Source organism: Saccopteryx bilineata, chromosome 5 (assembly GCF_036850765.1).
Source record: "Saccopteryx bilineata isolate mSacBil1 chromosome 5, mSacBil1_pri_phased_curated, whole genome shotgun sequence".
NCBI lineage: Eukaryota > Metazoa > Chordata > Mammalia > Chiroptera > Emballonuridae > Saccopteryx > Saccopteryx bilineata.
Genome location: NC_089494.1, coordinates 31797585 through 31823435, shown reverse-complemented (window position 1 = coordinate 31823435; position 25851 = coordinate 31797585). Strand labels below are relative to the sequence as shown.

At 37.8% G+C, this 25851-nt stretch overlaps 1 protein-coding gene across 1 annotated transcript in view; it reads right to left on the bottom strand.

Moving 5' to 3' along the window:
• The window catches only part of RAPH1 (Ras association (RalGDS/AF-6) and pleckstrin homology domains 1), a 97682-nt gene that overhangs the window by 44923 nt on the left and 26908 nt on the right, over window positions 1–25851 (bottom strand). The window contains 3 exon segments of the mRNA XM_066278806.1: window positions 7412–7917; window positions 11415–11520; window positions 13691–13810. Coding sequence (XP_066134903.1) covers window positions 7412–7917; window positions 11415–11520; window positions 13691–13810 — 732 coding nt within the window.

Genomic DNA, 25851 nt, shown 5'->3' with positions numbered 1-25851 from the left:
ACTTCTTTCTTTTCCCTGGCTCTTCCCAAATTTACAGCTCCTCTTTCACTTTACAGCTCCTCTGCCATTAACTTCACTAGGCTAGGCCAGTGAAATCCAGAATTAAACACCACGTTGGTACATGTGACCAAATCTCTGTGAGATGTAGCAATACATCCATTAGAATTTTAAGAAAAATGTAAGCTGCAACAATTGATAAACCAATCAATAGCCCCAATTTTTACATATGTAGGCCTCAAAGATTCAGAAAGCCCTGTGCTTGCCTCCCACCCAGTTAATACTCCAGATCAAAAGGTTGTTTGCTAAAAATAATTCAATGGATTTCAATGCCAGTGAGGTTTTCTCCCTGATGCTACAGTAAATGCAACTGCTGTTTTCTTTCCAATACCTCAAAATTTCTAAACACATTAATTCTTAAAACAGTTCAAAAAGTAAAGGAAGTGCTGTAGAGGAATGGCATTGAAGCTATGACATGCTATGTTGCATATTACTGGTTATAAGAGTATATCCAGGAACTATTTCATGTAATAATAAAGCCTCTACAGATGAGGGAAACAACGATAATATTCAAAAGTGTAAGTAGCTCAGATACAAAAAATATTTTCCTATCATTATATTTATAACACAATCAAGTTTTCTTAAAATTAGTCAAAAACCTTTTGAATCTGCCATAAAGTACAGTAATAGGTTTTAAAAGATTTTCATTTAAAAAATATTTTTATGTATAAAATTCCAAATTCAGAGGACTCACTAGTTTAAAACCCATCAGAAAATAAATATAAAATTATATGTAGCATTAACCTTTTATCAGTAAACCCTATTTTATATAAAATTTATAACATGCAATTGCCATTTAAATTTGCAAATGGCTGTCTTATTGAAAAATATTGTTGAATCAGTTAATGTGAATAAAAATACCACAAAAAAGAGAGAAAATCAGCTGCAATGTTTTTTCACATTGGTCACAGTCAGGAGTCTCTATTAGAATTTATTTCAAGTACAATGAATTTGCATTTCAAAAAATTAGCAAATGAACATTACTGATGGGTTTCATAACAACACTAAAATCATTCTATAATTTATTTCTATATTTATCCATAGAAAATATTTTTATGCTAAAACATTCTTTAACATTCTGGAAATAATTATTTTTAATAATCAGCTTCACTTTATTTTTAAGATATTGATAAAAATTGGGAGGCAAATGTTTAGTTGTGAAATTCAAATACAGATTTTTCAGTTATTTGTCTACTTTATCTCTTCTCTGGTATAATGCCCCTACCATTGGGATGGTGAAAGGCTTAAATGGAGTAACATGTGAAGTGCCTGGAAACACAATATTTCAGCAAGATCAAGAAAGAGAAACTTGGAGAAAAGACCTACTCTTCCTGATATGAAACTGTCCTACGCTGTTTCTGCCGGCTTTCCGAGACCCCGCAGCAGGAAGATAAGCTACAGGGGCATTTTATTTTAGGACGGGCAGTCTGACAACTCATGTCCACAAGCTACAGGAGCATTTTATTTTATTGAGAAATAAAAGCAATCTCAAATTGATTTTTTCTAATGTCACTAAACTGCAGCTGAAACTAACGGTTCTGTCCTGGATTTCCCTTAAACAGTTAGGTATAATTACTGCTTCTAAAGAACCCAGTTGGAAAAAAACAAGTTTCACTCTTCAGTGTTTTCCCAAGTTACTTCACTTGTGGCACTCCATCTGCCACCTTGAGGGAAAATAATACTGACAACTTTAGAGTGCAACCTTTTAGACAAGATTGTTTGAATACGTGCATTTTTGTTCATTCAAATATCTGAGTGCTTCTTATGAGCTAAACAATGCTCCAGGTGCTAAGGATACATCAGGAACTAAAAAAAAAAGTTTTTAAATCCTTCTCTTCTTATGAAGTTTATATTCAAGTGGAAGGGGACAGATGAACAGAATTCGAAAAGTAAAATACACAATATGTTAAATACTGATAAAATAAACAGAAATATAAAGGAGAATAGATAAAAAGTAATCACAAGGCAGATGAAGAGGAGTTCAATTTCAAAATACGGTGATCAAAGAAGGTGATATTTGAGCAAAGTCTTGAAGGTAATAAGGGGTCGGTCTATCATGGGGAAGGTGCTCAGGCAGGGGACAAGTGAAAGGCTCTGAGGTGGGCTCTGACTTCTGGCGAAGAGCAACTAGAGGCAGTGTCTGGCAGAGTAAGGGAGGAGGGAAGAAGGAAAATAGGGGCACAAGTAACAGGAAAGCAGATTTGGTAAGGCCCAGAATGTAGGTCACTGTAGGGATTTTAGGTCTGAAAACATTAAGAGCAAGATCTGACTTATTTTTTAACAGGACTACTCTGGCTGTCGTGTGGATGATAGACTGTAGGGGAAGATGAACACAAGAAGACCAGCGGTAGGATTTCACAAAAATCTGTCAAGGTAATGTTGGCTTGGTGGCAGGTAGTTAGAAACGATAAAATTCTGAACATACTCTGAAGGTAAAGGGAACAGAATTTGTTGCTGGATTCACAGGAGGGTAAAAAGAAAAACAAGTAGATAAAGACACAAAATCTTTTGTTTGATACATTGGAAAAACAAAATAGCTGTTAACTGAGATGGAGAAGACTGTGAAAGGAATAAGTTTGAGAGAAAAGATAGTAATTTCAGTTACAGATGAGTTAAATCTGAGCTACCTGTTAAGACACCCAAATAGAGATAAATGTTAATTAAAGATAAGATGTATGAGCCTGGAGTTCAGGGGACACGCTGGCTAACAATCCTGTATTTCACTGAATCTAAGATGCCTTAATGTTGGTACCTGCTTGTCAACAGAAGGCTTCACACAAAGTGGGGTAACTGCCACTTTGCACACAGTGAGTAATAGATGCCACCTTTACGTGTGGTATTATTTTGGGTCAGATAATTCTTTGTTGTGGGAGCTGTCATGGGCATTGCAGGATTTTAGCAGCACACTTGGCCGCTACCCACTACACACCAGTAGCACCTTTATATCGTTGACAACCAAAAATGTCTCCAGACATTGCTGAATGTCCTTTAGGGGACAAAGTAGCTCCCAGTTGAGAACCACTGTTTTAGAGATATGAAAATGTGGGGGGGGGGTGTGTCTTAAATAAGTAAAATAGGGTATTAAGATTTGGGATTTGGCATGACCAGGTGGTGGCGCAGTGGACAGAGCATTGGCCTGGGATGCCGAGTGCCCAGGTTTGAAACTTCGAGGTTGCCGACATGAGCGTGGGGTTGCCAGCTTGAGTGTGGGATCATAGACATGACCCATGGTTGCTGGCTTGAGCCCAAGGTCAATGGATTGAGGGGTCACTCACTCTGCTGGAGTGTCCCCTCCCCATCAAGACACGATGAGAAAGCAATCAATGAACAACTAAGATGCCACAACGAAGAACTGATGCTTCTTATCTCTCTCCCTTTCTGCCTGTATCTTGCTAAAAAAAATTGTAATAATTGGGATTTGTCAGTACATAAGATCAAAGGTAACCTGAGAACTGTACCTTGGGTCTTCCAGGTCTAGAGACTGTAGACATAAGAGGGAAACTGTGAATGGACAATGAGGTAGCTCCACTCCCTCCCCAAATTCTACTAAAAGAGAATAAAATGAAGGGTTTTGTTGTGTGGTTTGTTTTTATGACAGACTCACAAGAAGACATGAAAAATTTTGGAAGCCAGAAAGCATATGGCTGAATGGTAACCAACTCAGCAGGCATAAGAAAATCTGAATGCTAAGTCAGCACTGGAGAAAAGCAGAGGAGCACCCCAAAGTTACATTATGCAACCTCAAAAGTCTCCAGAGCAGCAGAAGTGAAGGTGGAACTAAAAAGCAGGAAGATTGGCTGAAAATATATTTAAGAATGCAGTTAATTTTCAGATTCCCTCCTCTATTCGCCAACCAGCAGTGGTCTCAGGTTCAGACTGATATTCATTGACGGGACCCAATAGAAAATAGCTTGGCATCAGGTTCACTTAGTTCCATAGAGACAAAGACAGCACATTAGCATTAGACATGTTATCTTCAGAAGATATCTGAACTGTCCACCAGGAGACTTTTTGGGACCATCGTTGACAAAGAGATCGTGTCAGGTAAGAACAGAAATCACCTAGCTTAGAAAAACTTCTTGGTCCACAGGAACTGGTGGCACGTTACAAGAGCTAGTGAGTGTAGGTTCCAGGGCCCCTCAAGAGGTGTGTTCACGCTAACTTGTAAGAATCACATACTGCACACCAGGAAGTCAAGGTCTGTGTCTTTTCATAGGCTTCTAAAGTTCACTCACCATCTTCCTGATCCATATGCACTCATCAATCAAGGGTCAATTTACAACAGGTAATATTACCTGAAAACATTCTATATTTATTAAGTTTCTAGTAAATAAATTCCAGGAGAAGGGAAATTTAAGGTCACTTCCCAGATCTGCTAATTAACTTTGTACTTAAAGTAGTAAATTCTCAAATGGGGACAATCTTGCCTTACAGGGAACATGTAGCAATGTCTGCAGACATTTCTGTTGTCACAAATGGAGGTTGTGTGTGTGTACTACTGGCACCTAGTGGGTAGATGACAGGGATGTTGCTTAACATACTACAATGCACAGGATAGTTCCTCACAACAAGTTGTCTAGCCCTAAGTGTCAATAAATTGATGGTTGAAAACCCCTGACCTAGAAGGATTAAATGGAAGTTCTCATACTGAACACTGAGGGCCACCCCAAATCTCACGCCTTCTTTCATAAATTGGCTGCTAAAGCTCTGGCAGCCAGGCACACGCCCTCTGGCAGGGAAAGGGAAGAATTTTCTCTGAAGAAGCCTTACCCATTTGAGAGAAAAGACCTCAGAATGGCCCCAAAGACTCCAAAAGAAAAAAAAATTTAAGATGAAATTAACAGAATACCAATCTTGTTTAAAATATATAAGAGATTTAATCAACTGGGGGAAAGTTTAGAGTTGAAATAGTGATAAACATACAAAAAAAAAAAAGATGTATCTTAAAATCTAAAGACAGTTATTAATTTCAGGAAAAGCAAAATATAATGTCCCAGAATGGAAATGTAATAAAAGTATACAGAGTTTAGAAGTAAGTTGCAAATATAATCATGATAATATTATATAAACACTGAACAGCAGTAACTCAACCAAAATACATTGGGATGATGGGTAATAAGAGGAGAGAAGTGGAGGAAGTTGTCTAAAGAGTGTTAGCTCCTAATCTTCCAGAATGTGAAGTCAGCAGATAATATATGCAACTGAAAAAAATCAAGAAGTAGTGATATAAATACAGAGTTAATGATATGGAGGTAAATACCCTAAAAGGGCAGAAAGTGCTTACCTCTGGGAACAGAATATGTGTGTGTGTGTGTGTGTGTGTGTATGTGTAGGTAACAGTGTTTTTTGTAACAAGTCTTACAGAACCATTTGACTCTTTAAGTTCCATATGCATGTAAAACTAATGTTTTTTATAAACTATATGTAGGGATAATTTGATATATGGGTTTGGGACCTAGTAAGCCTCCCTCAATTTTCTAGATATGAATCAAAACAAACTACATCCCTAAAAACGTATTGAAGCAAGTTCCAGTCAAACTACTTTTCTACCCATTGGGCAAGGCAAAAGAACAGGCTGAATAGAGAAGACCTTAACTCCTCTCCCTGCTTTATTTCTGGCTTACTCACCAAACCCTTATATTAAGGCCTTATGTTAAACACAACACCATTGAAAATTGATATTCTTGCCCATGGATACCACTGGATACCATCTGAAGTGTCTGCTGGGAGAAGAGTTTTCACTTTTCTTGCTTTTTTATTGTATGAACTTCTACAATGAGAGTATGTTACAGGTGGACACACACACATACACATCCTGAGTGATTAACCTGTCCCCATGCATGTTGACTCAATTATAAATAATCTGAATGGAAAGAAGGAATATCAGTATACAAAGCAAAAAGAAACAAGAAAGCACATCCCTAATAAAATGGTGCTCATATTCAACAGGTAAATCTAAAGGACATGAAAGATGCATACTAAGTAGCTGGTGCTACTTAGTATCATAAGGTAGAAATCAGTTTTCAAGTTCTCTATGGAATATATACCACTTTGATAAGTTTCACTTCAAATAAACTAAAGTTTATCCTTTAGATTGACATAATTTGCTTTCATCAGAAGCAGTAAAACTGGTTTATATCCAAGCTATCGCAATTGATGCTTCCCTTGTGCTCCATTCTACCTAAAATAAAACTAGGTAAGTGGGAGGTAGCAAGAGTTACTGAGTGATAAGAAGTAACCTAATACATTAAATCAATGGGGGGAAATCAATAATATCAACAGGTGTAAAATTTAAATTTCTGTGCAATTCATTAAACAATGTTTTAAAATTTTACCTTTTGGCTATTTATAAATACATTATTTTACCCCATATTAGAGGGAACTGTAAATACAAAGTGAATGGAAGCCTGGCTTTATTTGGTCCCCATTGATTTTCTTCTTTCTTGTTGCTACCCTATAACAAAACTGCCCTCTCCTTGATGAAAAGAACTCCATGAAGAACTCATTTTCACTGAAGCCAACTTTTTCTAAACTTATTTGATCACAAATCCATTCCTTATCCTTATCCCCATCAAATCCAGAAAACTTCATCTTTAAAAATCTGTTCATGTACAAGGTGGAGGCAAAATTAGGTTTACTAATACAATAATTAATAAATAATACAAGAATAAATTGTGTTTCATGTACTCAAAACTATAAATCTACTTTTGCCCCAACCTGTATATGGCTTTTGACTCAGAACCACCGTCTGAGGCATGCAGGCCATGTACTATTAGCTTCCTCTTACGAGAAACTTATGCTCACAGACATTGAATAAACTCATTTAGGTTGTATGGGTAGTGAGTGGCAAAGAAAACACTTGGCACCAAGTTTTCTGATTCTAAGTTCAGTGATTCTTTTCAATACACCACACCAACTCTTTGATAATAAAATGAAGTAAACCCTAAAATCTAGAATCTTACAGGACTACAATAGGAATGAGTCTTTCTTAAGTTGTTATTTTATAATAAACATACATTAAGCAATCATTATCAGCTTACTAGCCATACTAATTGTAAAATGTCAAAATAAAACACATTTCAAGTTTTTTATTAATGTGAAACAACTAACATTAATTCAAAGACTTCATATAGTCACAAGAATAAAACTGAAGAAACTAAATCTTAATCATCTTTGTGGCATTGTCGTAGCTAGTGATACATTACTTTTGTAGTGATTTAAAAACCTAGCTTCGGAGGTATCCTGGATAAATTTTAAATGTAGAAAAAAATAAGAATGTTATTTCAAACTACGTTTAAAAAATGTTTCCTATTTTAATACTAAAATACAAAGGAAAAAAGTTCCATGTACTTACCTCAGTAATAGGCTGCCCCTGGGGTGTCAAATCCAGTTCTTGTGGGCGTGTTACTTTATCAGTATCCAAAGAGTCCATGCTGGAAGCTGCAGAAGTGACGCTGGAGCGAGAGGAGTTACTAATAGAGCGCACTTCAGCGTCACTTACTGTGCCCGCTGATGCCGTTCTTCTATGCTGATTAGTTACTACAGGCTTAGCATCTTCGGGTACAGACTGCTGAGCAGCCTCATCCATGCTTAAGGAGGCCTGTTCTAACTGTGCAGTAATGTCATCCAGGGAGTAGTTGGCATGTGACGGTTTAGTTATCCTATTAGATGAAGACGACAATCCTTTCAAGGTGCCGTGTTTTGATGTATGTCGGCCAGGAGGTAATTTCTGAGTGGCCTTTGTTTCTGTGAATTGATGCTTACTATTTCCTGCACCAATACTGCTGAGCTCCCTCTCTATCGAGCAAAGATCGGCCATCAGGGCATCCAGATCCACAGTCTCTCCCTGGTTCAGAGCTTCTGCAATGGATAACATATATGATATTTCCAGAACAACTGAATCAGAATGTATAACTTATATTATAAATAAGTTAATTAATGTTAAGGAAGAAGCAAAAAAAATCATCCTATTGGGCCTAAAGCCTCTCAAATATAGTGTTTCTAACAGTTTTGATTGTTTTACATTTCAAGAGAAAATTTTAGAAGCAAACAGTCCATCTTTATATATCAGAGAAGAATTATTATAAATTGAAAGGTAAAAATAATGCAAAAATTATACTGTCCCTAGTTTTTAGTATAACCCCAATGCAACTTATTACGAGAGGTTCTAGTTGTTACTATGATCAGTTCCCTGATAGAGATGTTACCCAAAGAGTTGAGGGCACAAAGATAAATGGAAGGCTTGAAAAATTACAGACTGGGCCCTGGCTGGGTAGCTCAGCCGGTTAGAGCTTCCACCTGATCTGCTGTTTGCAGGTTGATCCCCAGTCAGGGCACATACAAGAATCAACCGATGAATGCATAAATAAGTGAAACAACAAATCGATGTTTCTCTTCCCCCTCCCTTTCTTCTCTCTCCAAAAAAAAAAAAATAATAATAATAATAAAATGTTTAAAAATTATAGATTGAAACATCAATTTCAAATACTATAAAACTGACTAGGCAGAGGAAATTAAATAAAGCAGAAAGGCTTATTTTAAAATTACTAACAACTTCACTGGAATTTATTACTTATTGTGGGGTTCCACCTGAGTACGTACTTTGTCAATTCACTGGGGAACAATTTGTTTTTTCATTTTCTGTTGCATGAGGTTTTAGAACTGTTTCTATATATTTCTGCATTGTTGATTCCAAAACTGAAATCCGTTTTTTGGTGCATGCTCCAGTTTTTATGAAATTTTAATTTCTTTTGTTACAGTTAATGGCATGCATTGGTTTTTAAATTGGAGTTAAAGGGCAACGACTCTTGGATTGAACACAAGGCAATTAATGTTTTACAAACATCACTTTTACATAATTGTAGTTGTTTTTAAATGTAAAAAATTATCTGATAAAAAAAATATATCTGAAAAAAATGGCATATGATCACATATCCTGATATTCCTTCAGCAATACGACCTATCCCACACTGAGACACTCCTGGTTCCAGTTTTCAATGGTTTTATTTCTTCTAAGGATGAAGAAAGTGAACATGGTGATCAAGTGTATTTTGATAATATGCATGAGGAAATGGTTGTAGAATCTGAAGGGTCTTCTTCTGATGCCAACCCCTCAGCAGTTTAGCCAACCCGAATTGAATGACTTAGTAAGAGATTTGGGTCTACCAAAGAAAACAGTTGAGTATTAGCCTCCAGGCTTCAAGAAAAGAATGTACTTCACCCCTCAGCTAAAGCAGTGGTCCCCAACCCCCAGGCCGCTGACCGGTACCAGTCCGTTTTTTCTGATGGCTTTAGGCGACCCCTGTGTTTTGGTCGTTGGACTCCCGCCGGGGTCGCAACCCACAGGTTGAGAAGCGCTGGTCTAAGACTCACTCTTGATGCTTGTCTCGGTCATGTGATACATTTATTGGTCCCACCCTAAAGGCCAGTCCGTGAAAATATTTTCTGATATTAAACCGATCTATGGCCCAAAAAAGGTTGGGGACCACTGAGCTAAAGTATCCCATTTCAAGAAGCATGAACAAATTTTTGTGAACTTTTTTCCCCGAAGACAAACACTTTGTTTACTGTCATGATATCACTAGTTTTCTCAGCCAGTTAGGTGTTACCACTTACAGTCCAACAGAATGGTAGCTATTTCTTGACAGTTCTAAACAGAGTCTGAAATGTGTTCTCCTACACAACGGTAATGTTTATGCAGCGGTTCCAACTGGTTATTCAACTCATCTGCTAGAAGATTATAATGACATAAAAATTGTCCTCGACTTTCTGAAGTATGAGGAGCATAACTGGATCGTTTGTGTGGATCTTAAAATGGTAAATTTCCTGCTAGGACAACAGAGAGGTTTCACGAAGTATCCTTGTTTTCTGTGTTTGTGGGACAGCTGAGCTTGGGAGAAAAACTGGGCACAGAAGGAGTGGCCGAAACCTGAAGCTCTGGAAGTAGGGATGCAAAATATTGTGAATGAACCTGTAGTTAATTGAGACATGATCATTTTTCCTCCACTTCACATCAAACTTGGCTTAATGAAGCAGTTTGTTCAGGCTTTGAATAGAGAAAGTGAATGCTTTCAACATATTCTTTCTGCTTTTCCTGCCTTGGCTTTCGAGAAGATAAAAGCAGGTGTATTCAATGGATTTCAAATTTGCACCCTCATACATGATGAAGAATTTGCCAGGAAGATGAATAAGGAGGAGAAAGCAGCATGGCAGTCTTTTGTGGCAGTTACAAAGAACTTCTTTGGCAACAAAAAAGCAGAAAACTATGAAATTCTGGTTCAAAGGATGCTGTTGGCTTTCTGCAACTTTGGATGTAACATGAGCGTTAAGATTCATTTCCTGAGGCCCTGGCCGGTTGGCTCAGCGGTAGAGCGTTGGCCTGGCGTGCGGGGGACCCGGGTTCGATTCCCGGCCAGGGCACATAGGAGAAGCGCCCATTTGCTTTTCCACCCCCCCTTCCTCTCTGTCTCTCTCTTCCCCTCCCGCAGCCAAGGCTCCATTGGAGCAAAGATGGCCCGGGCGCTGGGGATGGCTCCTTGGCCTCTGCTCCAGGCGCTAGAGTGGCTCTGGTCGCAAAAGAGTGATGCCCCGGAGGGGCAGAGCATCGCCCCCTGGTGGGCAGAGTGTCGCCCCTGATGGGCGTGCCGGGTGGATCCCGGTCGGGTGCATGCGGGAGTCTGTCTGTCTCTCCCCGTTTCCAGCTTCAGAAAAAGACAAAAAAAAAAAAAAAAAGATTCATTTCCTGAACAGTCATCTTGATAAGTTTCCCGAAAATCTTGGAGCTGTTAGTGATGAGCAGACTACTGCTGGAGCATCAAATGAGATTGTCCTCAACAAGTACACAAACGCAAGAGCTACAAATGCAAATTTTATGATTAAAATAGTGTTTTAATATGTTCTATTTGGAAATTGTAGACAAATTCTGATGCAATCATATCTTTTAGTGTATTAGTGTATTTATTGCACTAATAAATTATTATATTTTCACAAAGATGATGCCCATTTTACAATAAGATGAAAACCTAAAATCTTGAATTGCAAAAAAACTGAAGCTTACAGAGAAAAACTAATGTCAGATTTGAGATCAGCACACTCGAATTAGGTAAGAACAAGTGTTTTTGTGGATGCAACAAAAATTTTGTTCCCCAGTGAATGCAGGTAGAAAATTGTTTTAGCTATATTCCAGTTTGTTTTCTTCTGTGATCATCAAATTAGTAATAAAATACACAGAAATAGAAAAATTAAGTCAAGTTACACACATTATTTTTATGTTGAGCTATTTGGAATTGCAGCTGCATTGCTTCTACATTATATAACTTATTATGCTATTTTACACTTTATTTCCAATTACATCTTACCATTCAAGTTGTATATGGAGAAGCGATAAGAAAAGTTGGCCATGTTTGTTTCCTGGCGAAGAGGAGATCTTTTTACTGGTTCCGTGGGCTTTTCAGAATCCAAACTCTTTGAAAAAGAAAGTTTTATAAGTCATATTATATTCACACTTCAATTATTAAAAAGATAAAGTTTGTTTTATGATTAAGTGATTTGTTATAGAATAGGTAAAAAAAACTAAAACTTTTCTAGCTAATAGCCTCAAGGAAAAAGTAAGTGGTTTTCATATTATTTTGTTACAGTTTTTTTAAATTTTTAGGTAACAATCTTATTTAAAGCACTTGAGACTGTCATAGTTCAGAGAAAATATCTTTCCAAATACATCAAGCAGTGACTAAGTTCATTTTACATAAATTCACTATAAAACTAACTAGGTATATGAATGTGGGCATGGTAAAATAAATAGGATGAAATGACACAGATAATTCTGTTATCCCTTTCTTCAAAGTAATTTGCTTTCGGTCCAGCATAGTGTCATTCTTGGCATGAGGTACCCGGAAGATAAGGCGCAATTCTGGACTCAAAATTAAGAGAGTCTCAAGATCTTAACATATGGCTACAACTTTAATCAATAATGGAATATCCTCGAAAGTGTTAATAAGCAACACATTAGAAGTCACGTTACACAACAGTTTTGTATAATAAAAAGTCACAACATTAGTTTAGATGCTAAGTTTTTTGGTGAGCAGCTCTTCATAGTTAGAAGTCAGGGGACCGAAATATAAAGAAGAATGAAAGGTACTAAACCTGTAGAAATGCCATCTGCAGTAGAGTAGCATGGAGTACTATTCCACTCCTAGTATGGCTGGAGTGATTTCTACCTGTCTTTTCTCTTTTTGGTCCTCTTTCCAAATACGAACAATAAAACCATATGGTCAAGGAAAGCCCGGACATGCCAGCTGGCCCTCACATACTTTCCTTTACACATTATCATTCTCTATTTCCTCTATCTTGCTTCCTCTGTCCTTTTTCTCCTCAACAGAGAACTGCATAGCCTAGTCACCATCTCTATGCCAATATCACATTTACAAAAAAGAAAATTATTAAACTGAAATGGTTTCACAACTATACATATAAAGAAAAGAGTTTCTTTCAACAAGTAATGTTATTTCTCCTCATTGGAGGTGAAGAGAATGATTCTTATGGGATCCTAGTAGAATTGAAAACATTCTCCTCAATGCCTTGATTGGGTAGCTCAGTTGGTTAGAGCATCATCCTGATACGCCAAGGTTGCAGATTCAATCCCCGGTCAGGGCACATACAACAATCAACCGATGAATGCATAAATAAATGAAACACAAATTGATCTAAATCTTGAACTCACTCTCTCTCTCTCTGTACCCCCATGACCTCTCTGATTAAAAAAAAAAAAAAGCATTCTCCTCAAATTCGGCATTAACTGATCATGGTCACAAACATGTCTGCTTTTCAAAATGATGTTAAAATTACAGGAAGAGTTTTATCAGCTTCAGTAGACTGTTATAGAAAGAGGGAAACAAACTAGTACTTTAAGTTTCCACCTTACCACCTACTTGTTTACTAGTTAAAGAATCTCATACGTAAGCAATTTTACACAAAAGTTCTTCCTAGAGATATTAAAATTAGAATGAAAATAATTTTTGTTCTAATGTTCTCATTGCTATAAAGTTAAAGTTGTTTTTAATAAAATAATCATCTTTAAAAAGTGAATATAATGTATCAACTGGGGCAGCAACAGTGTATCCTTTTATCTGAAAAGTGTCTTGGTTTACAAGATAAAGTCATTATTTAAAACAAACCCAAGATACAATAAAACCAAATGAAAAGGCTTTGCTACTGTTTTAACATGCAGCTGGGAAAGAAACTGTGTCAGTATTCTAGAGTCATGTAACAGAAAATATCTGCCTGTGAAGATAGTACTTATGTGGTAAAATGTATTCAAATTCCTAAATTTAGACTTTGAAATTTTAGGCTTTAAAACTTTTTAGCTAGCAATCTCAACCAATGAAACATTTTAAGTAATCCTTGTAGATGAACAGAACCTCTGTCATAAGTATTTTTTTAAAACTCCTTCAAATAACCAGAGAAGATATTATCTTCTAGTAATATTCATTTACTTGTTAATGTATTGGACATTTTCACTTTAAAGCAGTTTTAAAAAATGTAATCTCTATCCATATCCTTATGGCTATACTGTAAACTTATAGCACAAGGAGATGACTTTAAATCCTCAACCAGTTTTTCAAGCACTATCTCTAACCTGAGTGAGTTTGTCTAGCTCCCCCAGCCAGGCTCCAAACATTTTGTCCAGGTCTTGATCTTCTTTGTCACTGTCTTCTTCAGCACCATGGTCTATTTCTTCATCTGATAGCTGTTCCATCTGAAAGACATTTGTGTAGAATAGTTACAGGTTAAACTTGGAAAATTATGCAGTATATTTTCTGATATATACTGCTCATAAAAATTAGGAGATATCTCAAAATAAATATGAAGCTATAAAATATCCCCTAATGTTTGTGAGCAGTGTATATATCATACTCCCTGGAGTCAAACTTTTGAAACTAGAGATTATATTATAAAAGGAAATTAGAAGTCATTATTGGAGACAGGGTTGACAAGTGAGTAGAAGGGAGCGCCCAAGTCTCAAATTTTTAGAAAACTGACAGAATGAACTATACAAGTTATGACCAGAATCGCAAGTAGCAATAATTAAAAAATTGCAGATCACTTTCATTAACTAGAGGATATGTCAGCAGAACAGTTCTCTCCACTAACAGATTCTAACACCCTAAACACCTTTGTGAAACAATTCCAGGACTTGATGCAGCAAGTTATCTTATTTGTAAAAATCTATTTAAATACAAGTATGTATCTTGCAAAAGCTTAGTCCAACAAGCTTTTCAGATAAAAGACAAAACAAAAATTTTATTCTAGTTTAATCTGTTGAATTAGTTCCACCTATCCTACTCTCTGCTTCTACCCTATCTGCCCCATCTGTCCTTTGACCTTACTTTCCCATTAGTTCCCACAAAATCCAAGAAATTAGAATTGAAGTAGAAAACTAGAAGTAAATTCATTAGATTAAATTCATAAAAAAACTTTCCTATATATAATAAATTTTTAAGTTACTTGAATGAGAAGATATTTTCCTTCTTCCCATTAATAAAATAATGTGGTATCTGACATGAAACTTGCATATTATTTTGTGAAGGGAGGAAGAGATTATACAAAATAAAATAAGGTCAATGACTGACCAGATACTTAATGTCCTTAAAGATTAATGACTTTAAAAAATATTTCAGTATTAAAAGCTCTGAGAAATCTTCACTATACTCAGCTTTGCTTAAAACAAAGAGAATAGTCTACATATTCTAAATTTATATAACCACAAAACTTTTCCTTCAATTTGGAAATACCTATTAACTATCCCACGGACACAATGGGTATAATCATTGTACATTCTTGACTCACCCTTTTTTTTTTTTTTTTTTTTTTTTTACAGGGACAGACAGAGAGTCAGAGAGAGAAGGATAGGTAGATACGGACAGACAGAAAGGAACGGAGAGAGATGAGAAGCATCAATCATCAGTTTTTCATTACGACACCTTAGTTCATTGATTGCTTTCTCATATGTGCCTTGACTGCGGGCCTTCAGCAGACTGAGTAACCCCTTGCTCGAGCCAGCGACTTTGAGTCCAAGCTGGTGAGCTTTTTTTTTTTTTTTTTTTTTGCTCAAGCCAGATGAGCCCGTGCTCAAACTGGCGACCTCGGGGTCTCAAACCTGGGTCCTCTGCATCCCAGTCCAAAGCTCTATCCACTGTGCCACCACCTGATCAGGCTTGACTCACATTTCTGAAACTGATTTTGTTCCAGTGGATATAGGCAACAATTGGAATACAACCTGTCAGGTGATTTAAACCAGTGGTTCCCAATCTTTTTTGGACCACAAACCGGTTTAATGTCAGAAAATATTTTTACAGACCGGCCTTTAGGGTGGGATGGATAAATGTATCACGTGTCTGAGACAAGCATCAAGAGTGAGTCTTAGACGGATGTTACAGAGGGAATCTGGTCATTTTTAAAAAATAAAACATTGTTCAGACTTAAATATAAATAAAACAGAAATAATGTAAGTTATTTATTCTTTCTCTGCGGACCGGTACCAAATGGCCCACGGACCGGTACCGGTTTGCGGCCTGGGAGTTGGGGACCACTGATTTAAACAATTCCTCAGAAACTAAAGATATTCTTAATCTCAGATAAGAATTTGTACGTATCTTACATCTTCAAAAACAGCAATCATTAAAATTACCTCTGTGATCCTTAAATGTGGTTATAAGATATGTTAAGAATCTAATTAGCTGATGAGATGTCATGAAGTTAAAATCTAAACTTTATTATATAAAAATCTGGGCCCTGGCCGGTTGGCTCAGTGGTAGAGCCTCGGCCTGGCGTGCAGGAGTCCTGGGTTCGATTCCCGGCCAGGGCACACAGGAGAAGCGCCCGTCTGCTTCTCCACCTCTCCCCCTCTCCTTCCTCTCTCTCTCTCTCTCTCTTCCCCTCCCGCAACCAAGGCTCCATTGGAGCAAAGTTGGCCCGGGTGCTGAGGATGGCTCTGTGGCCTCTGCCTCAGGCGCTAGAATGGCTCTGGTTGCAACAGAGCGACGCCCCAGATGAGCAGAGCATCGCCCCCTGGTGGGGATGCCGGGTGGATCCCTGTTGGGCGCATGCGGGAGTCTGTCTGCCTGCCTCCCCATTTCCAGCTTCGGAAAAATACAAAAAAAAAAAAATCTGCAGACAGGGTCAAATAAATGATGTTAAAAAATCAAACTGAACTTAGTTCTAACAACATTGAAAATTAGACCATATCTCATTTAATCACTGAAAGAAAGTAATTTTCTCAAGCTTAATAACTACAAATGATAACAGCATATCATTATCTCTAATAGAAACTGATCGTCCTAACTTCTTAACTTCACTACTATAAGCATGTATAAATCAGGGAATTCTACTTTGATAAATGAAAATGGATCCACTAATTTTCCAATTCATAAATGTGGCTCTTGAAGAGATTTGGTTTTTATAATTCACTTGTGTTAATACTATTTCTAATATTTTCATTTTATTACTGAATTATCCAGAGATCAATCCTAATTGGTATCATTCTTCATTAAGTTATGTACCTATGAAAAACATAAAATGTTAGTGCAAAGAAAAATCTTATTTGATCAGGTGACTTACTCAAATAATGGTTGCAGTTTGAGAACATCTAGGAGCAATAATGTCCAGTGTTCATAATGAGGGCCAACAAGCAACAGAACTGGAATAGTCAACTACCTCTTCTTCCCTAGTTTTCAAAACTAAACACATTGGAATGACCCAGAAGCTAAAATATTCTATGAAGAATTCTGCTTTGAGATTATATTTATGCCTCACTTCCCTTGTGAGCACACACTGTAATTGCCCATAAGGAAGATGTTATACTGGGGAGAAAATGAAACAATAGGAATATAATTTTATAGAGCAAACACAAAATAGTTCAAAATAAATGAGTATTTTAAGTTATCACAGACTCCACATCAACGCCTGTGTTTTGTGACTTTCTTATTCAAACCAAATACATAGTATGCCTTAGTATGTAACAATATTATTCTGACAAATTTTCCATTAAGTTAATTATTCAAGCATATTTCCCCTATTAACCTTCCTCTTGGGAGATATTTTTGTTTACTATTCAATTTCCTCACTGTGAGATGGAATAGATATTTATCAAGAAGGCTGGGCTTAGATTAGGGTTTAAAATTTTGAATAAATACATTCCAGGTAGGGCAAATTAGAAAGAGCAAAGGAGAAAGTCTGGGTTTGTGAAACTGTTGTAAGACCGACTCAAATAAACAAGAGTAACATTTAAAAGTAAAGACTAAGGTGGGACTGGTCATATAGAACCTTAAAAGCCAAGCCTTTCCACGCCTCCACCCCCCACCCCCCCAGCTCACAGAAGGTAACTAGATAACTAGATTCTGAAATGAGTAGGGGAGAAAAACAGTATTTTATTCAAAGGACATGATGCCAGGATAAGAGTTATCAGAGAAGAGAAAGACCATTAGAAGGCTTCTGTATCTATTATATAGGTAGAGATAATTCTAGATAGGGAAACTGAAGTCCTGAAAGGAAATAAACTTCCACAAGCCACTAACTTAAAGAGTGGCAAGAAAAATACCTGATGTATAGCTAGGGTACCTTATTTATTACTTTCTGTCCCTTTAATAATTCAAAAATAACTTTTTGTAAAAATAAGTTCTCCATACTTAAAACTATGTGAAAACTCTCAAAATACAGGAGTGCAGAGCTGCCAAGGCAGCATTTCTCTAAGTCTAGCATGCTCAATATTCCCAAGAGGCAAGAGAAACTTTGATTGTAACATTTACTATACATCCAGTTCGTGCCAGATACTGGAAGAACAAAGATAAACATGACAGCCTTTGTACTGACAGAATGTATTATCAAGTAGGAGACAGACAAGGAAATTACTGTTATTTCCCCATGTATAAGACGCTCCCACGTATAAGATGCACCTTAATTTTGGGGCCCGAAATTTGAAAAAAAAAAAGTATTACATAAAGTTATTGAACTCAAGTTTTATTCATCATAAAATACATACAACTTCTCACCCACATGAAAAAGCGGGAAATGCAAGTAAAAAAACTGTAACACTGTATAAGACAAATCCAGTTTTTAGACTCAAATTTTTCGAAAAGGGGTGTGTCTTATACATGGGGAAATACAGTAACAATGATGAACCACTGTGCTACATGAGAGTAGTTTAACTCAGTTTAGAAGGAAAAAGGAAAGGTGTGATGCTTCAGGCAAAATCTGAGGAATGACTATGCAAAACAGAGAAGAGGAAGGGTGTTTTCTTCAGCTGAGGGACCAGCATGTGTAAGGGTATAAATTAGGTGTGAGAAAGTAAGACATGTTGAGAACTGTAAATTGAGAACTCTAAGTTGCTTAACTGTTAGAGGCACAGGTTGTGTGGTGGTACACTGTTGGGCAGATAAAATGTATTATGCTCACTTTGTTAGGGATGGCGCTGCCCACGAGGAGGCCGTTGCCCAGGTGATATTGTGTGTTGGGGGCAGGCAGGATCATTGTAGCCTGGGGCTTGGTTTTGGGATTAAGCCTTCCCACCCTTTTTGATGTGGGGCAGTACAATCCAATCATGCCTCAGAGAAGTGACTTTGTAGTAGAGACTTCCCTGTTTTGTATATTGGATTAAAGGTTTGGATTTCTACACTATAAAATGGGGGCAGAACGAGAGCTTGCTCTTGGTTCCTGGGATGATTAGCATGAGAGAGCAGAGGGAGCAGAGCAGAGAGCAGAAAGAGGCCATGTGGCCAGGAGAAGCAGCCAAGATGGCGGAGTATTGAGTGAGAGGCCAATTTGTGCAGTTTGACGCTGGAGAAAGAAGGAGATGGGGAACAGAGGTGAATAAGTCTGGTGAGCTAGAAACCTTTGATTCTAGGAAACTCAGATAAGTCAGTAGCTTTGTGAGCACTGAATGTGAGTGGGTTTTGGAGCCCACTGTGTGTTTTTGCTTGCCCGCCAAGTGCAAGCTAGAATTAAAGACTATGGCCCATCAGCTTTTGGCTCCGTTGTTTCTTTACCGACTGTCCGAATCCAATGTGAACCTGCATGGGCCAGGCTGCTGTGATAATGGCCCTAGCCCTGACTACTGGCTTTACATACACTGCTCACAAAAATTAGGGGATATTTCAAAAATGAATATGAAGCGATAAAATATCCCCTAATTTTTTGAGTAGTATATTATTACATGTCGCTGAGTGGGCTCTGACTCCTGGCAATCCTATGAAAGAGTGAGTTGTCTCATAATAGGGATTTCCAAGAGGATTGAGGGAAAAAATGCAGCAGTGATTTACCATCGCCTTCTGCTGCAGTGTGTGGGTTCAACCCATATGTGCTTGGATCCATGGTGTTGTAAATCACCAAAAGCCTATGAAATGTAGGTGCCTCTGCAGGGATGTGTGGTATAGACCTATGGAAAATGGGGCTAGAAAGAAGGTGGGGGCAAAACTGTAAGCCATACCAAAGAGTTTGGACATGATGCTGTCCAGCAATTGTTTTTTCTAAATGTTTTTCTGTTGATGATTTGCATTAAAATTACCTGTAGTGCTTCTTTTAAAATCAGTTTTAAAATGCTGCCAATATCTACTAAATACTCATTTCCAGGGAGTGGGACATTTTTAACAAGTTCCCACAGGTATTTCTTATGGCTACTCAAGTTGTGTTATAATTACTGGGAACACTTGTAAGACAAAAGTAATGGAGTTTTGTATAACCACAACTTAATTAAAGGCCAAACAACTTAGAACAAGTACTCCCTAAAACCATAAAGAAATTAGGCAGCAGCCCTGGACAGACAGTTCAGCTGGTTTGAGATGGTCCCAATACCACAAGGTTGTGGGTTCAATCCCTGATCAGGGCATATACGAGAATCAACCAATAAATGGAACAATAAATCAATGTTTTCTCTCTTTCCCTCTCTCTCAAAATCAAATTTTTTTTTTTTTTTTTCATTTTTCTGAAGCTGGAAACGGGGAGAGACAGTCAGACAGACTCCCGCATGCGCCCGACCGGGATCCACCCGGCACGCCCACCAGGGGCGACGCTCTGCCCACCAGGGGGCGATGCTCTGCCCATCCTGGGCGTCGCCATATTGCGACCAGAGCCACTCTAGCGCCTGAGGCAGAGGCCACAGAGCCATCCCCAGCGCCCGGGCCATCTCTGCTCCAATGGAGCCTTGGCTGCGGGAGGGGAAGAGAGAGACAGAGAGGAAAGCGCGGCGGAGGGGTGGAGAAGCAAATGGGCGCTTCTCCTGTGTGCCCTGGCCGGGAATCGAACCCGGGTCCTCCGCTCGCTAGGCCGACGCTCTACCGCTGAGCCAACCGGCCAGGGCAAAATCAAATATTTTTTTAAAAAAATTAGGAAGCATCAGGATCCCCTAATTAACACCCCAATTACTCCTCATTCATTACCACAGTTCCATGCTTCTCAGAGCTATTTATTTTTAAATAAACGTTAATTCTTTACATACATTTATATTTCTGTAGCTGTATCACACACACACACAAACATCACACACACAAAAAAGTTTTTTTTAAACACCTCCTATCCTGTTCTAATTCAATAAATAATTCTCAAGAAAAACATGCCCGGAGAAGGGGGGACTGTGAAGACTTCCAGGTTCAAGGAGTGCCCCCCACTGTGCAAGATAAAGCTCTTGCAAAATACAAGCAAGAGGAAGGAAACCTAAATCAGACAAAAGAAACAGTAAGGAAAAAAAAAGAAACCTCTGTTAAATTTAGTAAGGCACAAAAAGAGGAAGAGGACCCATCAAAAGGGAGAGAGGCAGTCAGAGCAGAAAAGGAAAAGGGGAGAAAAGGACACAACACAATGTAAGATGCAGTGAGAGTTTGGGTGATGAAGGGCCATTAACTACTCATCTGTAAGGCACCAGGGATGCTTCTCTCTCAACCTACCACACAGGACCTGCTGTGAACTAAATGGCATCATTTGTAAACTGGCCAAATGTAAACTGGGAATTTAATAAACCAACTGAATTTACATGGGCTCTTTACAGACTCAAGATATTAACCCTGTTGTGTTTATGGCAACATTTTCCATATACACAACAGGTTTTATCTTTTAATTTGTTGAAGTCTTTTTTTAAGATGCTACTAAATGTTTTATTTTTTAAAGTTATCAGAGGTATACATTCTTTTTCTTTTGAATTCTTACACTAGTTCAGTAAATTCTTCTTCATCCAGCAATCAAATATGTAAATTTTTAGTTTATTCTTCTATGTAAATACATTTTACATAGGTAGCTTAGTTTGATACATAATGTGAGTGTGAGAACCTAAATTAAATCTCTCCCAAATTAAAAAATTTTCATCTTTGGTCTGTTACTTTTATTTATGTTCTATGCATAAGTCGGGGTTTTTTGAGGATCCTCTTCCAGTGCATGCCTATTTTTAAATAAACATCATTTTATAGCTCTGTCATTAATCTATAAAGTAGATAAGTTAAATAAAAAAATCAAGATTGTCTTCTTGATATACATTATGACTTCAAAGGACATCAATCCTAACTGTAGGGGATATGGTAAACATACAAGTATCTTGACTAACAAGTTCTCTCAAGAACAAAGTTTCTTCCTTTTGTAGGCCTATACATAAAACAAATTTAAAGGAAGCTATGATCCTTTAAATGTTGAAAGGGTCTAGGAAGGAGGCATCTACATTATACACAAAGGTTTTGCAGTAGTAAGCACAGTAAACTGGCCATGAGGGAACTTGTATGGCCTGGTCTTCTGGGAATGAGCTGACACCTGGAACTAAGTTTTGTAAAGTTTCTACATGGAACTGTACTTCCCTAATAAATAAATGTATTGTTCGTGGGCCAGCAATAGTGAAACCTTCCTTACCCAGAGGAGGTAGAAACTCTAATGGAGGTGATTCACTCCCTTATACCTCCTCCTTTATATTTCTGTTTTTGACAATCCAGGATGTAACTAACATATCCTTTTCATCATCGTGTACAAGAACTATGAGGACTAAAGATCAAATAAGGATTCATAAAAACAATTAAGAACTAGTTTAACAGTTGATAGAGGACATGATACCTAAGAGCTACAAATCAAATCAAAGGCAATTTTGTTAATTCAATGTTTTATTTATTAAGCACTTAAATGTATCCACTAGTAAAGGAATTCCTTATATAGAATGATAAACCATATTCACTCCTTTATTCACACAGATTTCCATAACATTGGATATACTTAATCTACCAAACCCCAAACAAGAACTTCTACCTAGAATAAAAAAAAAATTTAGTTCAATGTTCTACAAACAAACTCCTAACATTCCTATAAATAAGACGTTCTAATAATGGATTTTATCATTACTTATTACACAGTACATCACAAACTATGATCTGAAACCACTGAGCAACTAAAAAACAAAAACAAAAAATACTGTAGTTGTAAAATTCCTTAGCTTATATCCTGCTTTTCAAGTTCATTTCAAAAACTGTGAGAGCATGAATTTCTGGGGTTTTTTTAAGCCACCCAGAGTGCAGTGATTTGTTATAGCAGCCCAGGAAACTAATATGGTGACTGTATCTGTAGAAACGAGGCTTCCATGACTGCTTCCAGAGACGGTCATCTTGCTCATTCTGCTCCACACTTGGGACCTTTCTTGCCATACTACCTAATAAGTAGGTAATTATCTTTGGAAGCAGTTGATATAAAGCATGCATGCTACCACTTCACTCTTGTGAGTAGGAGGAAGTGTACTGAAAGCTTCATTAGGGAGGCAGATGACTTAATGTTTTCCTTTACTTTTGCCCTACTCCTCTACAAGATAGCCAATTGCACTGGCAGGAAATCCAGCCCCAAGGGCAGCTCATACTTGGGGCAGGGGGGTACAGACAACTGCAGCCTGTAGCATAGTAGCCATTTGAATTGAATCTTGAATCATAAGTATGAACTCAAGGTTTCAAACAGAGGTAAAGGGAAGGGTAGAAATATAAATATATGTATATGTGTGTTTGTAAGTATGTCCACCGAAAGAGCCTCATAGCAATGACACCCTAATAGCAATTAGCATAGCTAGTGCCCAGTTTTTGGTTTCTAAATATATATATTCTACCCAAAAAGTAACAGATCATGGAGTAATGATTCTGGAGCTGGGATAGGAAAAAAACCCAAGAGCATCTTCTTGTGCCAGAAAGTGCTCACTAAAGATGGGGACATGTCACAAGGATATAGGTAGAAGCCAGGCCTGAAGGGGCTCCCAGGAGCTTAATCTGGAAAAATTTAAGCATCAAAATAAATTATGATATAAACAAACTATAATCCATTGAATAAAATAAGAACCCATGATTTCAAACCGATAAAAATATGAAGATGAAAGCTCTTCCTTACATTAAATGCCAGCAAAGTAATGTAGATGAAATGACAGATGATCACCATTTGCAAAAACTAATCCATGCAAGAATCATCAATAGACGCTAAAAATAGTGGATGAAAATTTGATGAGACTATTTACATATTCTCAAAATATCTCCCCACAAAGTAATGTGAGGACACTGCCTTAACCAAGAGATCAAAGTTAAAATCACCAATACTGGGGAAACCACCATCTTATGCCTTCCTATAATGATATACTGAAAAGACCTTATGTGGTATTCCTGCCAAAACCACATTACTTGCATCAAATCATAGAAACATTTTACAAAATAATTGGCCTATAGTATTAAAAACTGTGAAAGTCAAGAACATAAAGGCAGGCTGAGAGTATGTTCCTGATTAAAAGGACACCTAGAAGACACGACAACTAAATGCAATGGTTGATCATGAACCAGAAAAAATATGTAAGTATACAGAGGACAATATTGGGACTAAGTGCAAAAGTTGAGTATGGATTGTGGATTAGATCATAGCAAACTACTCACAAAAATTAGGGGATATTTCAAAATGACTATGAAAAGATAAAATATCCCCTAATTTTTGTGAGCAGTATATTATATCGATATTACACTTACTGATTTTTTTGTGTGTGTGTATGTGTGACAGAGAAAGAGACAGAGAGAAGGACAGATAGGGACAGACAGACAGGAAGGAGAGAAATGAGAAGCATCAATTCTTCGTTGCAGCACCTTAGTTGTTCACTGATTGCTTTCTCGTATGTGCTCTGACCAGGGCTACAGCAGAGCAAGTGCCCCTTTGCTCAAGGCAGCGACCTTTGGACTCAAGGCAGCGACCATGGGATCATGTCTCTGATCCCATACTCAAGCTAGCAACCCTGCACTCAAGATGGTGACCCCATGCTCAAGCTGGATGAGCCTATGCTTAAGCGGCGACCCTGGGGTTTTGAACCTGGGTTCTCTGCATCCCAGTCTGATGCTCTATCCACTGCACTACTGCCTGGTTGGGCTACACTTCCTGATTTTGACTACAGTACTGCAGTTAAGTAATGAAATATCTTTGCTCTTAGGAAACAGACACCGAAGAACTAAAAGTCATAAAGGGCACAATGCAACTTATTCTAAATTGGCTCAGAAAATATGTGTATGCATATGTTAGTGTGAGTGCGAGTGCATGTGCGTGTGCACGCGCAGGTGCAAATATGTATATGGGGAGAGGAATGATAATTAGGCAAGATATAAATAACAAGTGAATCTAAGTAAAGGGAATATGGGAGTTATTTAACTTCTTAAAACTTTTCCCGCAAGTTTGAAATTATATCAAAATAAATTAAGAAAGAGAGAAAAGGAGAAAGGGGAAATAAAAAAAAAAGGCCTCTCCCCTCAGGAAGTTGTAGTTACTTAGGAAAACAGAGCATGTCAACTTATAGATCATTTAAAATTCAGAAGTGCCCTGGCCGGTGATTCAATGGATAAAGTGTCGACCCTGTGGACCAGAGGTCACTGGTCCAAACCCTGGTCTAATCCCCAGCCAGGGCACACACAAGAAGCCATCAATGAGTACACAATTAAATGGAACAACTAAGTGAAACAACAAGTTGAGGCTTCTCTATCTCTCTTACCCCTCAAATCAATGGAAATTTTTTTTAAAAGAGTGATTTTTAAAAAATGCAGAAATAAATAAATAAGATAAATTCATAAGTAAACCTAAGGGAAAAAAACACATAGGCTGAAAAACATTTTTACTAAATGATGCAGTTTAATCTAAAAACCCTGAAAAATATGGTATATTTCTCCAATACATGTTTTTTATTATGTATACACGTGTCACCTTTCCTAAATTGCATTTTCCTGGCTTACTCAGTTAACTTTAGCTTAATTTGGTCATCATAAAATTAGTATTTAATGCACAAAAAGTTTAACATCTTAGAAAAATACTCATCAGATAATTTTTTCTCAGAGGCAAAAGGCAATCATTTCTAACTTTCAGATGAAAAAACCAAGCACTAAAAAAAAGGTTGGTTAATGTCACAAGTATGTCAGAAAGAAATCAGAATCAGTTCCAAATCAAAAATAGGTTTTTTGGGGTTTTTTTTGTATTTTTCTGAAGCTGGAAACGGGGAAGCAGTCAGATAGACTCCCACATGCGCCCGACTGGGATCCACCCGGCACGCCCACCAGGGGGCGTCGCTCTGTTGCAACCAGAGCCACTCTAGCGCCTGGGGCAGAGGCCAAGGAGCCATCCCCAGTGCCCAGGCCATCTTCTGCTCCAATGGAGCCTCGGCTGTGGGAGGGGAAGAGAGAGACAGAGAGGAAGGAGAGGGGGAGGGGTAGAGAAGCAGATGGGCACCTCTCCTGTGTGCCCTGGCCGGGAATCGAACCCAGGACTTCTGCACACCAGGCCGACGCTCTACCA